The 17,708-nt window shown below is 43.7% G+C and overlaps 2 protein-coding genes across 2 annotated transcripts; one reads left to right on the forward strand and one right to left on the reverse strand.

Moving 5' to 3' along the window:
- Nucleotides 1–2,032: 2,032 nt before the first annotated feature.
- LOC310807936 (uncharacterized protein) lies at nt 2,033–9,319 on the reverse strand. Its single transcript, XM_083674600.1, has 8 exons — nt 9,167–9,319; nt 7,740–8,425; nt 5,521–5,629; nt 4,553–4,648; nt 4,143–4,376; nt 3,852–3,874; nt 3,484–3,629; nt 2,033–3,273 (listed from the first exon to the last, which is right to left on the reverse strand). Exons 2-8 carry the CDS (start codon nt 8,324–8,326, stop codon nt 3,032–3,034), a joined length of 1,437 nt encoding a protein of 478 aa, XP_083530726.1. The 5' UTR covers nt 8,327–8,425; nt 9,167–9,319; the 3' UTR covers nt 2,033–3,031.
- A 1,154-nt stretch (nt 9,320–10,473) lies between these two features.
- Nucleotides 10,474–13,389, forward strand: LOC310807944 (uncharacterized protein). The gene is made up of 2 exons (XM_083674612.1): nt 10,474–10,533; nt 10,843–13,389. The coding sequence occupies exons 1-2, from the start codon at nt 10,479–10,481 to the stop codon at nt 12,186–12,188; spliced, it is 1,401 nt and encodes a 466-aa protein (XP_083530738.1). The 5' UTR covers nt 10,474–10,478; the 3' UTR covers nt 12,189–13,389.
- The last annotated feature ends 4,319 nt before the right edge of the window (nt 13,390–17,708 follow it).

Genomic DNA, 17,708 nt, shown 5'->3' on the forward strand with positions numbered 1-17,708 from the left:
GTATTTTCACAATATCCGTCGTTTAGTTTAGTTTCTCCCCACATTGGACGTAACACCGGCGCAGGTCGTCATGACGATGTTTTGTAGACTATGTTTTGTTTGGTCAGAGGTTTGCCAAATTCTTGTAGCAAGGCCCATGTTGCTCAAGAAATTCACCACAGAGGTGGACCTCTCTACTGTATGCAAAGAAGTTAAAGGTTACAAGGAAGCATTCCCTGAGCTGCATACACTGTACATAACAGCACAGATTATTGGGGTATCTTCAGCATTGTGTGAAAGTTCATTCTCCACGCTGTCCCGTGTCCTAACACCATTCCGACGCGTGATAAAAGATAAAAAGTAAATAACAAAAGAGAAAGATAAAAAGATTAAAAAAAAAAAAAAGTTCAGAGATGTCCAAAAAACTGTTAAGAAAAGAAAATCTAAGCTATCCTATTCGGAGTGGATGTGTGTTTTGGAAGTACGTTAAATGAGTTCATTACTAATGGTCTAGACCTAAATGAGTTTTTGAATAGAAAACCGATACCATAGCATGATTTGACAGACTATGAATGCAAAACATATGACTGAATCACAGGCTACGGGTGAAAAAGTTAAGCATGCCTATATAAAAAAATAAAAAATAAAATAAAAACATTAAAAAATAAAGTTCAAATGTTTGGTTTATAAATATAATTTCTTCCTAAGAAGGGGGGTGGTGGTGGGAATATGTAATTCAATAAGATGTCAAATATGCATGACAAACAGAATCACGGGGGTAAAAAGAAGAAAAAAATATTTTTTTTAAATTATTTTTTTAAGAAAAAAGTGCGGGGTAAACAAGCCAAAAAACTACAATACAGATGTCCTCCAAAGATGGGGGGGTGGTGGCGGGTAAATGTGACTATGACTATATTACATTACATTACACTATTTGTCATTTATCAGATGCTCTTATCCGAGCGACTTACAGTGAAATAACTACAGGGACAGTCCCCCTGGAGCAACTTGGAGTTAAGTGCCTTGCTCAGGGGCACAATGGTGGCAGCCCGTGGGATCGAACTCACAACCTTCCGGTGTTTTATATGACTGCAATTTAAATGATGCCCCCCCAAAGCATTTTCACTGCACCCCCAGTCAAAGCAGACTGCATTCGGCCCTGCTATTGAGTCACTAAACCTGAGGTGTAACAACAAAAAATATTCCTCGGTTTGGCACCGAAACTGTCAATGATCAACATTGTATTTTGGTCTAAAGACACACTAAGTTAACTTTATGTCCGTTAGTTCTCCCATGTGCCCGCCCAGATCAGGCGGCGCGAACGTAAACTGATGACAAATTCCGCCAACATTCTCTAGTCACTAGTGGACAAAATTGCCAAGCGCCAGGTGGCCTAGCTCTGTTACAGTCAGGCACAGCGAGCTGACACAAAGGCATCTATTTACCGATCCTACAGTAAAAGTTGCCTACACACGTTCCCCTTGTTGCGTGTTGAGATGTTTTCCGCAGTAAAGAAAACGAAATTCAGGGATTTCTAAATACAACCTTCAAGAGTAAATTTCGAGAGGCAAAAGCAACCTCAAACATACAGCATTGTATCCAACCTCTTTGCTTAAAATACGATAGGCCACTGCACTGGATATATTCAACTATTCCTGCCAAAGAAAAGTTTAAGTTGCGTATTCGACAGACCTCTACGGAGGAGCAGGACGTTACGTAAAAAAATGTTTGTGAAAAATAATGAATATTGCAACACTTTCTTTTATTTAAGTCATTCATACAGTTTGTCTCAGATGACAAATATGCAACACTCAAAATCACCCGTATCAAAATCCCAAAATAAACTTTTAAATCACATTTTAAAAATTCAAGGTCCACTTTTGTAACGTTGTGCAAAACCCACCTCACCCATTGCAAGACGAAATAAGACATAGGCCTACAGTATCATTTTGGACTATACAGACAGAGGACTGTACAAAACATTCCGATACAGATTATGTACCTCAGATTTTTTTCCTTCGCATGTATATATATATATATATATATATATATATTCTGTTTAGCACCTCAAATGATACAGTTAATAACAGACATAATCGGCAAACATAACATTATACAAGCACATCAATGTATTTCAGATGACCAGCAAAAGCTGAAGTATACATTAACCTACAAGCAGCTGTTGAAGTACTGTATAAATGGACTCCTAATACACTTTTCTACCAGTCTCTTTTGGTTTTTAAAGTCATCTGACTGCTTTGGTACATGGTCATATTAATAGCGGAATGCTGTCAACTCATTCAGTTACAGAACCATTAGAGTTCTGTCCTGCGATGGAGTCTTGTCTTTCCTTTAAGGAAAGAGGAAGACGTCTCCAGGCCCGAACCAGAAACAGAGAAGAGGACTGAGTGCTGTAGGGTTCAAGGTTGAGGTCAATTTGAATTCCAATGAGCAAAAAAATAGTTAAAAAAAATAAAATAAAATTTCTGTCAGTGAATTAAATGAAATTCATAAAGTGTCCATTCACGTCTACCATTGAGTGAATTGAAAAACGAATTGACCTGAACCCTGACAGGTTAAAGCAATATGGTGAAGCACATCAGCATTACGTATGCTTATACCAGCTAAATGCACAGCGGTGTATTAACAACAGCGAGCCACAATGGTTTGTCCAGACATTCACATTTAGTTAAATCCCTTCTTTTATCCAGTGCACTCCAATAATGAACACCCATAGCTGGATTAGTTTAGCATTATCCTCTTCTGGGGGGGGGGGGGGACATTTTGGACAAATACATATATTTATATAGTTATTTAAGATGGATATGCTTACTTCACATGTGGCTTATAGCAGAGAGGGCTCCCTCAGAAAGTGTACAACAGCTTTGGTCCAAAACCAAACCATTCTGTGCCCTTTCACCTTTCACACTGGCATCTGAGGGAAATAGACCACCGTCACACAGGAAAATATTTCCCCTCAAACATAGATGACAAATGGATATGGTTTGAGAAGTGTCCCAAAATGGTTGCTTCGGTCCCTACTATCACATCCTCAATTCGAGCGAATGCCTTCCTCTTCCTCCTCTTCCTCATCTTCCTCACCCTCTGGGCTGTAAAGTTCGTCTGCTGACTCATCTTGTCCCTCTTCCTCCTCCTCCTCCTCTCCCTCCTCCCCCTCACTCCTCATCTCTTCCTCTTGCGTATAATCACTTCCATCTTCATCATCATCATCATCCTCATCTTCCTCTCTATCCTCCTCTTCCTCCTCCCCCTCCTCACCATCTACTATGGGACCTAAAGGGAGACAATATATACAATTCAGCTTAATTGTATTACACTTAATTGTTTGTGCAAAAAACCCTCAAAATCAGAGACAGTTGCACAGTAAAGATATGTCTGTTTTTGAGAGTTTTATCAATGAGAGTTGTCTCTGTGTGTGTGTGTGTGTGTGTGTGTGTGTGTGTGTGTGCAAGCCATCATTCTCCTTCCGCATGTTTCACTCACAGAGGGAGTCGATGTAGTCGATGACATGGCTGCGGGCACTGGACAGGAAGGCGTCTAGCTTGGCCTCCATGTCTTCCCCCAGTGTGTCTGTGTTGACGGGGAAAGACTCTGGGTCGAACAGAGGCCGCTTCAGCTGTCGGCGGAAGCTGAGACAAACACACAGACCCCATGTTAGATATGAAATATCACAGTAAGATAGATAGATATAGATATACACACACACACACACACACGATGGTAAAGACTGACAAGCATCACATAATTAACTGACACACACACACACACACAAACACACACGAATAAGTACAGTACTACACCCCACACAAGAGACACAGATATTTCCCATAATCAGACACACAAGTACTCACCTTTTCCCTGCTGATTTGTACCCCTACAACAACAAATTAGAAAGTATTATATAACAATCAATAATTCCAGGAAACAGAACAAACATTTCTGTTTTTAAAACATCGCCTGAGGCTGATGTCAAGGCCTGTCATCGTGTTGCCCACTGGAGAGGACTACATTGTTGTGTTCATCCTCAATAGTTTGTTTTTCCATTTAATGTCCAATGTTGTCTCAAGCTGGAGTATCTTTATTCATTAATCATATCATATCAATCATTCATTCATTACTCATTCATTCGTTCACTCATTCACCTCAAGGAAACGGAAGGGGTCGTTCTCCTGTATGAGTCCCTGGAGGCCAGAGCGGACCTCCTGCAGACGGGCCTGGTCCTGGCTGATCTTCGCCAGGTTACTCTGGATCTCCTGTACACACTCTCGTTCACTGCAGCGTGGGCCTTCCTGGAGCTCCGAGAGGAACGTGTCCATCTTCCCCTTCAACACCTCCCCCAGGGCAGTCAGCTGCCGGTCAGACTCCTCCAGGAACCTCTGGAATGAGAGAGGGCAGAGTAAGTACAGTGTGTGTGTGTGTGTGTGTGTGTGTGTGTGTGTGTGTGTGTGTGTGTCAGTGTCCAAGCTTTTCCCCAATCTGCTAACACCCAACAAAATATGCAATGCCTATATTATGTAAAAAGTACAGATACTTTTCTAACCATCTCTCCCACCTTGTTTTTTCGTTCGTCCTCCTTCTGTTCCTGGAGAGTTTTCTCAGCCTTGCTGAGCTTCCGCTCCACTTTGTTTAGCTGGATCTCCAATGTGCCCTGGTCAAGGGGAGGGAGAGAGAGGGGGAGGGAGAGAGAGGGGGAGGGAGAGAGAGAGGGGGAGGGAGAGAGCAAGAGTGCAAGATTAACATTGAAAAATTAACATTACATTTACGGCATTTAGCAGACGCCTTCATCCAAACTGACTTACAACAAATACATTTGTTTAAGTAAGTGAATCATCTATCCATCAGTCATCATAAGATAAAGTAACCAATGCTCGGACCAGGGGCCATAGGCAGTCACAATGCTAGAAGAAGGGGGGTAGTAGGGGTCTTTAGGAGGGACCGTTATGATATAGCCTGAAGAGATGGGTATTCAATCTATGGCGGAAGATAGGTAGTGATCGGCACTGTTCAATCAGCTGCATTCACAGGGTTCCACATTCACTATGCCAAGCCCCCCAGTGAAAGATCACGGAGGGCTGGAAACTAAGGCTAATTTTCACCTTAAAATAAAAATGAGGACATTTGTTGAAATCCTAAAGCTAGAAATCACATGAATAGATCACATGATCATTCTGTCCCTCTGTCTTTTTCTCCCTCTCACACACACACACACGCACACGCACACGCGCAGCTGTGCCATTGAGTGACAAGCCTGAGGCCACAACACTGACAAAGCAGACATTCACCTGTGTTCTAGACTCAATCAATGGGCATTCTGTGACAGTCTGAGCAGAGCTTGTATGGGCTTTCAGCATATATGTGGGTGTGGGTATGTGTGTGTGTGTGTGTGTGTGTGTGTGTGTGTGTGTGTGTGTTTAACCTTTGTTCAGAGGTGAAAAGGCTTACTGGGAAGTGATCTCTGTGTGTGTGTGTGTGTGTGTGTGTGTGTGTGTGTGTGTGTGTGTGTGTGTCCTGATCATTCACCTTCAGGTCTTTCATGGTGTTTTTCAGGGTCTTGATGGTGTGGCCCGCATGACCTCCTTCTATGGTGCAGGCGTTGCACACACACACCTTGTCATCCATGCAGTAGTACCTAAAGTCATACAGCACACAGAGAGAGAGTTTGGACGACTTCACAGCCGAGCGGAATGTTTTTGTCTCAGAGCATTCCAATCACAAAGGGTGCGTTTGTGACAATTCTAGTGGTTCAGAGTTAGCAAGCTCTCGTGGATTTAAAAACATTCCATTGGTATTCCATTGGCTAGCGGGAGTTCCGTATTCCATATTTATTCATTGCTTTTAAATCCACGAGGAGTGAACAGAACAAATGCACACTGAGGACAGAACTCCCGTGGGACAATCAAGCATACTTGGCAGCCTTTCACACTCACTATGCCTACTTCATAGTACGGAAGTGGAGTAGGTTATATCATTTATTACATAGACAAAGTAGACATCCCTGCCCACCCATGCAACAGTAGCAGGGTTAGTCTTGTCAAAATTGATGAGCAAGTATATTAGCCATTCATTTTAAGGATAGGGTTAGACAAACATTAAGGTTAGGAGTGGGGTTAAAGTTAGGGTAAGGGAATGGGTTAGGGTTAGGGTAAGGGGTTAGTGTTGTATACTCCTACTTTTACTGGAGTATAACTGTTAATAAAAAGACATGACGGAGGAGTGTTTCTTATGGGTAATTGTATTCTTGTCAGAACCCCGGAATGCGCATAAAGGTATATAAGGGATACATGACGGTGTCTTCGAAGGGACAAACTTAGGTGGCCAATACAGCTATGTTCATGTCAGTAAAGGGCAGCGATAGACACCTAGATTTCTGTGTATGTATTATAAAAAAAAAATTACGATTTCGACATTCAAAACGGGCCATCCATGATGAAGCTAATAAGCCATGCTTAATGACCTTGTTTGAAACAGCCATACTTGAACAGAACGCACACGACCACAGTCACAACGTGTCAACAACATACACTGTCTCCCTAAACTCTGGGGACCTTGAGTCCCTCTAAAGCTCCCCCATCCATTTAACTAATAGCGCTACAGGCTAATAACAATGCCAAGCTATGCCAATCCTATGGAATTTCCATATGTCCTTGTGACATAATACATAACAGTTAGGGATAGTGTTCATTGTCATATCATATTTAGGAGAAACAGTTTTACTTCCTGTTAGCTAGCAGCAAGGCCCTATAGGCTGTGTCCAATTACTGATTACTAAAAGTATCTTACTGCACACTAACCATACTACATACCATTACTGATTACTAAACGTATCTACTGCATACCATTTAGGCCATAAGCGACACATTTGAACGTACCAGATCTCATTCAGACTGAGAAATCGTCATCTGTAACTCAACCCTGTTTGTCGTGGTCATTGGTTCAATTTTGCTACTGCCCATGTAACGGAGTTGACTGCTACAAGTTCAAATACTCCCACCCGCGCCGTCAAATTGCAGTGTTTTCTGTGGCATGTCTGGTTTCCGTCAGGTATTTAGGAGACAGCGGCCATGTGTGTGTGGCAATGCAGAGGTTGCAGGTTCGAGACTCGAGTGGAGCAATTTCGGAATGCGAGGACTGTTTGCAGAACGACCTTGACGTCGGCTCACCTGCTCCATTGAATTGTGGGACTACAATTCGGAAATGACTTCCTGATTATTGTGATTATGATTATTGTGATTGTGTGCAGTGAGTTTATACTACATGAAAAGACAAATCTAGTGTGACATTTTGGCATTTTACGCAACCTCAATTTCAGAGAATTTCACATACTGCAAAAGCTTTACAATCTTGCATAGTGAAAATGGCTACTGAATATACTATACATATACAGTACCAGTCAAAAGTTTGGACACACCTTCTCATCATCTAATCTAATCTAATCATTCAATGGTTTTTCTTTATTTTTCTTATTTTCTACATTGTAGATTAATATTGAAGACATCAAAACTATGAAGGAACACATATGGAATTATGTAGTAAACAGAAAAGTGTTAAACAAACCAGAATATGTTTTATATTTTAGATTCTTCAAAGTAGCCACCTTTTGCTTTGATGACAGCTTTGCACACTCTTGGCAAGTTTGTGTCCAAACTTTTGACTGGTACTGTATATATATTTTATTATATTATACTATTGTAATATAATATATATTATAATATACTAAATACTTCGGACACGGCCAGTACCTGTACATCTCGTCGTGCTCCTGGCACTTCCTCTTCCTCAGGTCCCCCAGCGGCTCCGTCAGAGGGTGCTCCCTGAACGCCGGCAGCTCCAGATGTGGCCTCACGTGTTCCTGACACATGGACACCTCGCACTTCAGACACGTCTTCACCGCCGGCGCCACCTCCCCCAACGCTGACGCCGACCCGGACGGCCCGGCGGCGTCCGCCGCCCCTTTCCCCGCCTCGCTCCCCCCGAAGGGGGGGCAGTAGTCACAGGGCACCAAGACAGGGGTCTTGGCGGCCACGGCGGCCACGGAGGTCTCCTGGAGCGGTTTTCTGACCGCCAGGCCTCTCTTGCGGTAGTCCTCTGCGATATTGGCGAGTCTGAAGTTCCTCTGGGAGGTGGCGGAGCAGCGGTGGCTCTCGCGGCACTCGGGGCAGCGGAAGCGCCCGCGCTCGGCCTTGAGTTTGAGGCGGCGTACGCAGGGCAGGCAGAAGTTGTGGCCGCAGGGCAGGAGGTGGGGGTCCTTGAACAGGTCCAGACACACGGGGCAGGTCAGCTCGTCCTCCAGGACACTGGACTGGGATTGGTCCATGCAGGACGCCATGGTAGGTGGGAGCCGGGGTGATGGCGAGGGGACGGGGGGCGGGGGGTGGAAGTGGTGTGGTGTGGCTCAACCCCTGACGTATGCGTGGTTGATGTTGCGCTGCAGAATCAATGGCAAAACAAACATTGAGGACAAACAATCATTTGTTGGCATTAGTCTGAGTTACTTATTGAATGAGTAACTCATTGAATGAACACACTGATTTTGCCAGACTCGATGGTCTGCTTGTCGCATTGCTGGGACAGATAGAGCCATAACAAATGTGTTTAAGGTCTACAATTCAACACATCTTGTTGTGATAAGGATCATTGTAAAAATAAACAAAGACAACTCCCTTTAGTAAATACGAAACCTCATAGCTTCCCTTTCCCTATCGAGACTAATTTTAGAATCTCTAGGGTGAGAATCAAAAGTGAAAGCGATGCCCAAATAACCGGATGATCCAAACTAGCCCCACACGCAGGCCACACAGTTGAACTGTTGAATGCTGACACACTGGCTCTAAGCTTCAAAGGCCACAGTGACATACCTCAGCGTAAATAATAAACCAACCTTTGGCCTATCTGATTAGACCTTTGGTATACTGAGAAACTGCCCAAAACGTCGTTGTCAGATCTCGACATGTCAGGTGCTAAATTAAATTCAGAAAACTTGTCAAAACAAGAAATTGACTCACTATGTTTAACTCGCCGACTCATTGTATTCATATTTTAAAATAGATCACGTCGACCTACATGTCATGTTCCATGTTCCCTGGTAAATCAATTAAGCTGTATCAGGATAACATGGAGCGCAAGGCACCTGTCTAGGCTGGATGACAGCTGAAAATTGGCCGCTTACCTCTTTCGTTCTCAGGAAACCGAGTTATTCACACGTTGTCTGCTACTCGTATGCCGTTGGTCGCGAGTCTCCAAAGAATATGATTGTGCCATATGTCGAACAAAAACACACTATTCAACCATTACCGACGAATACCCGGTGCAATAAATCGGAGATCTCGTGACGCGCTTTTGCCGTAGGGATTTTGCGCAGCAGAGGCACGCGTGGTCTGGTCCTGACGTCATATGAATGCGCTCACGGAACTCCACAGTCGAAGCGGTTGTTGTCCCCTTGAGAAAACTCTGAAAGGGGCACACAATGGAAGAGTGGGAATACGTGGACATTTTCCAAACACAAGTCAGGTCCTTATTGGACGTCTTGTTAAAAGTTGCCGTGTCGGAAATAACCCATATTTTCCGAGGCTCTGGTAAAACGTTGCCGGTTGCTCTCGGCCACGCCCCCGCCGGTGCAGCGCCACCGGGATGCAGACCGTGCAGACTGAGGAGCGCGCTGGAGAGAGCGATCGACCCGCACGAGAGAGAGACTAGCGTTACCGAAGCACCACAACGAGATGCAAGTGGTGAGAGAGTGATTAAAAGGCTAGCTTGATGCTACATGTTTGGTTATCTAACTAAACATAACATGTAACGTGTGGACTGTGCGGCATTCAGGAGATATATGCAAGCCTCGTGACGAAGTAGGTAACACAACAATGACAATAGTAGTCTTCTCGTAACTTATGGGACAAGCTAGGTGCGCATATAGGCAATATTCCAGACATTTCCGTCTTTGAAAGCCGACGGTAATTGTGTGTTTTCATTCCAACCCACAGCTTCGTCCCTTACACCTCAGCCTCATGATGATGATGAACCTGATGACACCGTTTCTGCGCCAGATGGAGTTGCGATGGAGGCGGCAGCCCCTCTCGAAGATGAGGTAAGAAGACACCTAAGAGTGGTCTGGCCTTCGAGCTGTCCCAGTGGAGTGGATGATGTCATATTTCAGCATTTCGCTACTCTTTTCACCCCTCACACTAGCCAATCATGCTAGTGTTCTTAGTTCTTAACTCTTAAGGCATCAATTAAAACAACAGTAGCCTATAAATATGGTCTCTTCTCTTTCACCTGGCTACCCTAACGCTGTCAAGTAGCAGAAACTCACCCTAAGTTCACTGTCTGTTTTCCCTCCCCTGTAAAGCCTCATACTCCTTTTCTATGTATAACTTTGTGCTTCTACGTGGCATGTGTGTCATTTTCAATAACACTGAAGTGAACGCATGTCAGTGTGACTGTGAAGGTCCTCATTGCTTATGTGGCTTCTGTAGAGAGTGGACATGGAATGGGAGATGGTGCAACTACATTTGTTCAGCCCTGGGAACAGCTTGCAACGTGTGTGTGTGTGTGTGTGTGTGTGTGTGTGTGTGTGTGTGTGTGTGTGTGTGTGTGTGTGTGTGTGTGTGTGTGTACACTCTGTAAAATATAGCATTTACAGAGTATTTTCCTCTAGGCTAGAGAGATTCACTGTAATGTGTTATCTAATGATATCGTATATCAGCTTATTTGTAGTTCAGTTATGTGGTCTCTTAAAACGTTGGCAGCTAAAACATTTCAACATGGCCGCTAAAAATGATCAAACCTGCACTCTCTAAGTCAAGCCTGTGTATTACACGTTTACACGTTTACCCTTTTGTGTTTCAGAGAGCGAGGAGCACGGTCCCCACCTCATCTCCGGAGCGGCAGCTTCTCCCACAACACCCTCAGAGGAGGAGGACCCTCGGAGCACACGCAGAGAGGGTGAAGGCGCTGCCCTCGCGCCGCCTGCAGAAGAAGAAAACGTGACTTTACCCGTACCTGCTGGAAGACTCACTGAGCCAGAAATGGAGCCCAGTGGCTCAGAGACCCGACAAAAAGAGGAATGGTTAGATGGAAACAAAACGGAGGCGTTAAATGGAGACGCAGTGGAGGACTTGATTGGACACGCAATGGAGCCCTTGGATGGACACGCAATGGAGCCCTTGGATGGACACGCAATGGAGCCCTTGGATGGACACGCAATGGAGCCCTTGGATGGACACGCAATGGAGCCCTTGAATGGACATGCAATGGAGCCCTTGATTGCACACACAATGGAGTCCTTGAATGGACACACAATGGAGTCAGAGGAGCCCACTGATTGCAACAGGGATGTTCAAACAGCCGAGTCACAGGGACTGTCGGCTGTGAAGGAGGAGACTGATGTGGAGCTTGTCTCAAAGTACCAGGATGAGAAACCAGCGTTGAGGCCCCACCAGGCAGTCCCTGCCGATAAAGGGACGGAAGCCTCTGGAAACTTAGTGGAGCGCAAGGGCGAGCCGGGCCTGATCCCGACAGGAAGTGACACCCCTGTGGACGCGGGCATCGCTGACGATCTACCTCGCTGCACCTCAGAGCGGGTCCTCAGCAAAGAACAGGGTGTAGGAACAAAACCACCAGGGGAGAGGGACCCAGAGAAGCGGAGGGGACCAATCCTGAGGTCAGACAGGGGTAGGAGGGGGCAGGGACCTCATGGTTCCCCCTCCTCCTCCGCCCCAGCCCCAGCCCCATCTTTTTCCATGCAGCTGAGACCGTGCTCCGTGAAGCTGGACAACACGCTACGCCTGCAGAGATTGGCCGAGAGCCTCCACCGCCGACGCCGCCTGCGCGTCTGCTGGGACTGTGGCAAAACCTTCGACAGGAAGACAAAGCTGCGACGCCACCAGCGGTTCCACACAGGCGAGAGGCCGTACGTCTGCGCCCAATGCCCCAAGGCGTTCATTCTGAGGAAGAACCTCAAGACGCACAAGAGGGTCCACGCCGGGGAGAGGCCGTACCACTGCAAACACTGTCACAAGCAGTATACGTGCAACAGGAAGCTGAAAGCTCACCTCAGGTTCCACACGGGGGAGAAGCCGTTTGTTTGCGCCCTCTGTGGGAAATGCTACAGGTTGGTGAGGAACTTGGAGAAACACATGGTCGCTCATAAAGGGACCGATGAGGTGGTGGTGGACTTGACTGGCAAGGACTGATGGTGTCATCTAGGTGGGGACGGGGGCTACATTCAGCTAAGCTAGGCTGACTGCTCTGCAGGAGGATTGTCAATATGTGAGATCCCTCAATGTTGTTATATACAGAATTTTATTTAATTTTTTTCTACTAGTTGTAATTGTAGCTCTCATGAGCCAAAAACATGTACCAGAAATAGACAGATATTGTCATGGTGATTGAAATCAAGAATACCATTTATTTTTCTAGATACGTAACTTTAGATGTTTTTTGTTCAGTCTGCACTTTGCCTAAACAAGGCACCTTGGTGGCACAGCTGTTTTGTGTGATTTTGAGCAATATAGCATGTTACAATAACAATAACATAGTTATTATAGTTACAATAACATGTGAATTGGACAGAAGGTCCACTCCCATGAGCAAAAGCTTATTTTGCAGACCGTTGTCGGCGTTAAACTGAGGACTATGTGGTCTAACGAGACAAGAAATTTATTACCATTATAGACACACAGTCAGCACTTTTTTTTCTTCTTTTTTTTCCACAGAATTTGATACAGAATAAGTGACAAATCCTGTAGCATCTCTTTAAGTCTAAGTGTATTTTTATATACAGTACCAGTCAAAAGTTTGGACACACCTTCTCATTCAATGGTTTTTCTTTATTTTTTATTATTTTCTACATTGTAGATTAATATTGAAGATATCAAAACTATGAAGGAACACATATGGAATTATGTAGTAAACAAAAAAGTGTTCAACAAACCAGAATATGTTTTATATTTCAGATTCTTCAAAGTAGCCACCTTTTGCTCTTTGGGGGGGGGGGCCTTACAATCCAATGTTCAATGGTTCTATTTTAGATTAAGTTATAAAACGTAGCATAGCGTACCAAATGTACTGTAGCAAACAGAGGCCTACCTGTTGTTGTAGGTAGAGATTGTTAAGATTGTTCTCTATGTTGAAGGGAAAAGACATGTACAGCAAGAACATTGTCTGGATAATGTAACTACTTGTAACTCAAGTAGTTGTCCTCTGTGGCTCAGTTGGTAGAGCATGGCGTTAACAATGCTAAGGTTGTGGGTTTGAATCCCGCTGGGACCATATATACTGAAAAATGTATGCACTCACTGCAATGTAAGTCGCTTTGGATAAAAGCGTCAGCTAAGTGGCATATATATTTATGTATTATTGTTATCATATTGTATTGTGTGCAAAACTATGCCAAAACAAATAAATGTTTTTTCATGATCTTTATTTTCAGCCTGGTCGACCATTGGAGTATGTGTGTGTGTGTGTGTGTGTGTGTGTATGTGTATGTGTGTATGTGTGTATGTGTGTATGTGTGTGTGTGTGTGTGTGTGTGTGTGTGTGTGTGTGTGTGTGTGTGTGTGTGTGTGTGTGTGTGTGTGTATATATATATACAGTACTAGTCAAAAGTTTGGACACACCTTCTCATTCAATGGTTTTTCTTTATTTTTTATTATTTTCTACATTGTAGATTAATATTGAAGACATCAAAACTATGAAGGAACACATATGGAATTATGTAGTAAACAAAAAAATGTTAAACAAACCAGGATATGTTTTATATTTTAGATTCTTCAAAGTAGCCACCTTTTGCTTTGATGACAGCTTTGCACACTCTTGGCAAGTTTGTGTCCAAACTTTTGACTGGTACTGTATATATATATATATATATATATCTTCTAACCTGCACAGTTTGACACACCTCAGCTTCTGGTTTCACACCTGTGATACCATTCCTCACTCCATTCCATGCGTTGAGCCTGTCCTCTAATTTCTACCTCCACCAGACTCTACTGGTTAGCAGGGCATAAAGAAACTGAGTGTAGCGGAAGTGATTTGGCATCATTCCACTTTCCTAATGAGAGTGTGAAAGTCTTACACTGTGAAAGACTGATTCAGTCCTCAGGCAGGGAAAACAAGAGTGTAAGACTTTTCATGCTAGTGATTTGTTTTTTTGTGAATATGCAATTAATAATTAACACCAATCAGCATTCAGTCTAAATATTCTGGGCCTTGAGAGCATTTACACAAGACAGAAACCAAAAGACACATTTGATTATCATTTAATGCAAGTCCAAATCATACAGCATGATGTTATCACAGAAATATTGTCATACAATGGGCTATTATAGTGACTGATCGAAAAGCTGAACATTCAATCTAATCAAGGCCTTATCCACTTTGATTCACTGTACTCTTCGTGTTTAATAGGCCCTTAATATTGAAGGCCACTGGTCCCTTGATGTTAAAGCCAAGGTAGAAAGATATGTGTGGTCCTGGCAAAGGCTGCGGGTCAAGTTCATCCTCTGTCTTAACCTTGATCCTCGTGCCTGCCATGGTTGCAAACACCTCATGCTCTTCGTGTGGCATGGAAGTTGGGTGAACCTCTCCCTCGACCCTGAGAAGGAGGTCTTGTATCTCAGCGATGTCCCAAACATCTCCACTGCTCCACTTTTGATTGATGTCCTGTATTGGCTCTTCCTGATTGTCCAGTGAGTGCAGCTTTATTGCAGGGTGGAGTGCTTTGATCTCTGCCATTAAGATCTTGTCCACTCTTGATTTGTGAACCCATCTGCTCAAACCCTCACCCTTTCCCAGAAAGAAGAGAGGGACAAGGTAACGACCCTGAAGATACTTAGCATAGTTGTTCTCAAAGGAGCCCTTCATTAGTTTTGCATATTTATTCAGATCTAAGTGACTGGGGATGTCATGTGCTTGGGCCTGCTCTATCTCATCCCCAGCTTCCACCTCCTCCTCCTCTTCTGTTTCATCCTCCTCTTCTGTTTCATCCTCCTCTTCTTCCTTCTCTGCCCCATGCCACTGGTCTTGTTGATTCTGCTTGTGTGGGTCTTCAGGCCAAAACAGTAGCAGAACTAAGAGGTAAAACTCAGGGGTTCTGTGTCCCTCATGTTCCATCAGGAGTCTCTGCAGAATGGCCCTGAGCTCTTCCACATTGGTGAGGTGTGGAGAGCGTGGCGCCTTGTTGCTTAGGATTATGTTAGAGAGGATGAATGTCAGAGCAACACTGACATCAAAAATATCTCTCTCATAGATTTCCTTCAAGTTGTCTTTGATTTCTGCGAGGTCAGACTCAGTTATTTCAGGCTCTTTAAACCCAGCAAGGTTTCCCTTCAACGTAAAGAAACCTCTATAGAGCCAATCAAGAAGCCCAGGGAAGCTGTTGGATGCTGCTGGTTTTGTTTGGCCAGGTCTTTGTATGCCTGTGTACTGGCTATAGCAAAGCAAGATGTCTTTCCAGAAATATGGTGGTTCATAACTGCTGATGTCAGGCTTGGAGTAAGTGAGATACCACTCAAAAAAATCAAATTTTCTCTCAACCTCTCCTCTGAGGCTGGTGATGAGGCCCCTGTATTCCTGCAATAGTACATCTATTGCTGGGTGTTCCTGTACCATTGCAGTACTATCTCCAGTAAGGATGATTCTCCACTCCTCTCCAGTGTGCATGGCAGTGAGTTTATCGAAAACCATCTTTGCTACTTGCATGTAACCAAAGAGGCCCCTGTTGTTAAAATGTTTTGATGTCTGTGCTGTTGACACAACCCCATCCTCCATTTCTGGGCCCTCCTCTCTCTCAGCTTTTTCCTCTACATCTTTGAAAGCCCTTAGGGCCGGTTCTGCCAGTTCCAAAGCTTTCATTTCATCTTGGGCCTCCCTCCTCAAATGGTTCTTGTGAATTTGCCCAAGTGTATCTGCAATGTATGAGTTGTTCGGTGCCCTTTCTTTAGCTTTCTGGGCCCAAAACTTTGCTTTTGGAAAGTATTCAGTCACGTTTGTGATGTAATAGAGACGTGCAAGAGCTTGCGGAAAAAATGGATTCCGCTCGAACTTATTTGAAGCGTACCTCAAAAGCGACACACTCTTCTTGAAGCTTTCGTCCCTTGTTATATCTTCAATCAATCTGGAGAACTTTTCCTGTCCCTTCTCCTCTGTCTCCCTCTTGGTCAACATATCTTTCATGAAGCATACCACGTACAGCTCTGCCTGCCATCCACAAAAGTGGATGAATTTCTCCATTGTATCACTCCTGGTCACACCTGCCTCCACCAGTAATTGAACACACTGCTGTGCGATGATTGGATGAACCATGCGGACATGTTTGTCTTGTCCCCCACATGGAGAGCATTTCACTATCAGTTGAGTGAATGGCCCCATTCGCTGCTCAAATGAAGGGCCACCATGAATGGGATCTGGAGGGCCAAGGAATGCCTGACACTGGGACTGCAGTAGATACGACTTAGAGACATAGGCATTAAGCAATACCAACATGGAGAAGAGTTGGGTGCTTTTCAACGTCCTATGTTCTTGCATATAGATTACGATTTTGTCTAGTTTGTCTCCCTCTAGCAGTTCCATAGCATAGACCATCGTAGCTATTTCATCCAGAGGGAGTCCAACTCCATAGGTGTAGAGGGTTGGTGTTGTGTTGCTTGCCATGATGTTATTTATTGTCTTTATTTAAGCTTTGAGTAACCTGTTCTTCCTTTAGCGTCTACAGTATGTAAGTGAATGTTGATGTTGTTTCTGGAGAAGAGAGAAGAACAATGTTGGCACAATGCTAATTATCTGTGTCCTTTGTGTTCAATGTGCTCAATGTATATAAGGCCTACAGTAATTACACTGATTGGAATGACTTTGATCTATGCTAATATTGTTTGATTTTAGTTAGAAACATAATAATAATCATAATAATCATAATAATAGTAATAATAGTAATAGTAATAATAGTAATAATAATACATACGTATTTTATTTTTTTTAAAACATTATTTGCGCATCATGTTATATAGTTAATATATGGATGACATAGCCTATATGCATCTCATGAATAGTTTCATGAAAAGTTCATTAAAGAGATTGAACGTGATCTTCGCGAGTAGCCTACGTCTTTTTAACTGAGTCACTGTCCGACATCATTCAGCCACGGAATGCCGGTTCATCAACGCCCATATTATGAAGTTGAAGGCAGCCGTTTTTATTTTCACTTTGTAGCTAAGCGTGCCAGTGGGCTTGGGTTCAGTGAATCCCCACGCACAAGCGTCGACAGGCACAGACTAGTTTTTGCTCATGACCGTTCAATTTCATGAATATACATTACACATATTATCCCGAAGCAACACTTTGACAAGCTGCGGTTTCAACTAGATATGGAACTTCATCATCATGATATTCATAAGACATTTAATAATGGCATTTAATATTCAAATGCAGTTTAATCCTCAGTGTTTCTATTTACACTCATTTTAAATGTAAATGTTATTAGCTAAACAAGAAGAACACAACCTCAATTCATTTACTAGCAGTTGCAAAGTGTATTACCTGTCTTGGGCTCATGCAGATGAGTGGATGGTACAGGACAACATGTGTCTTATTTATAGACCATTGCTATAGAACCGCCCATCTCCTTCCCCAGGTTGAGTCAGAGATGACATCAAGTCATATCAAAGCCAAATGCAAATTTAACAGACAAAGTGCCAATTCTTTCAGCTCAGATACTT

Source organism: Argentina silus (assembly GCF_951799395.1).
Source record: "Argentina silus genome assembly, chromosome: 1".
NCBI lineage: Eukaryota > Metazoa > Chordata > Actinopteri > Argentiniformes > Argentinidae > Argentina > Argentina silus.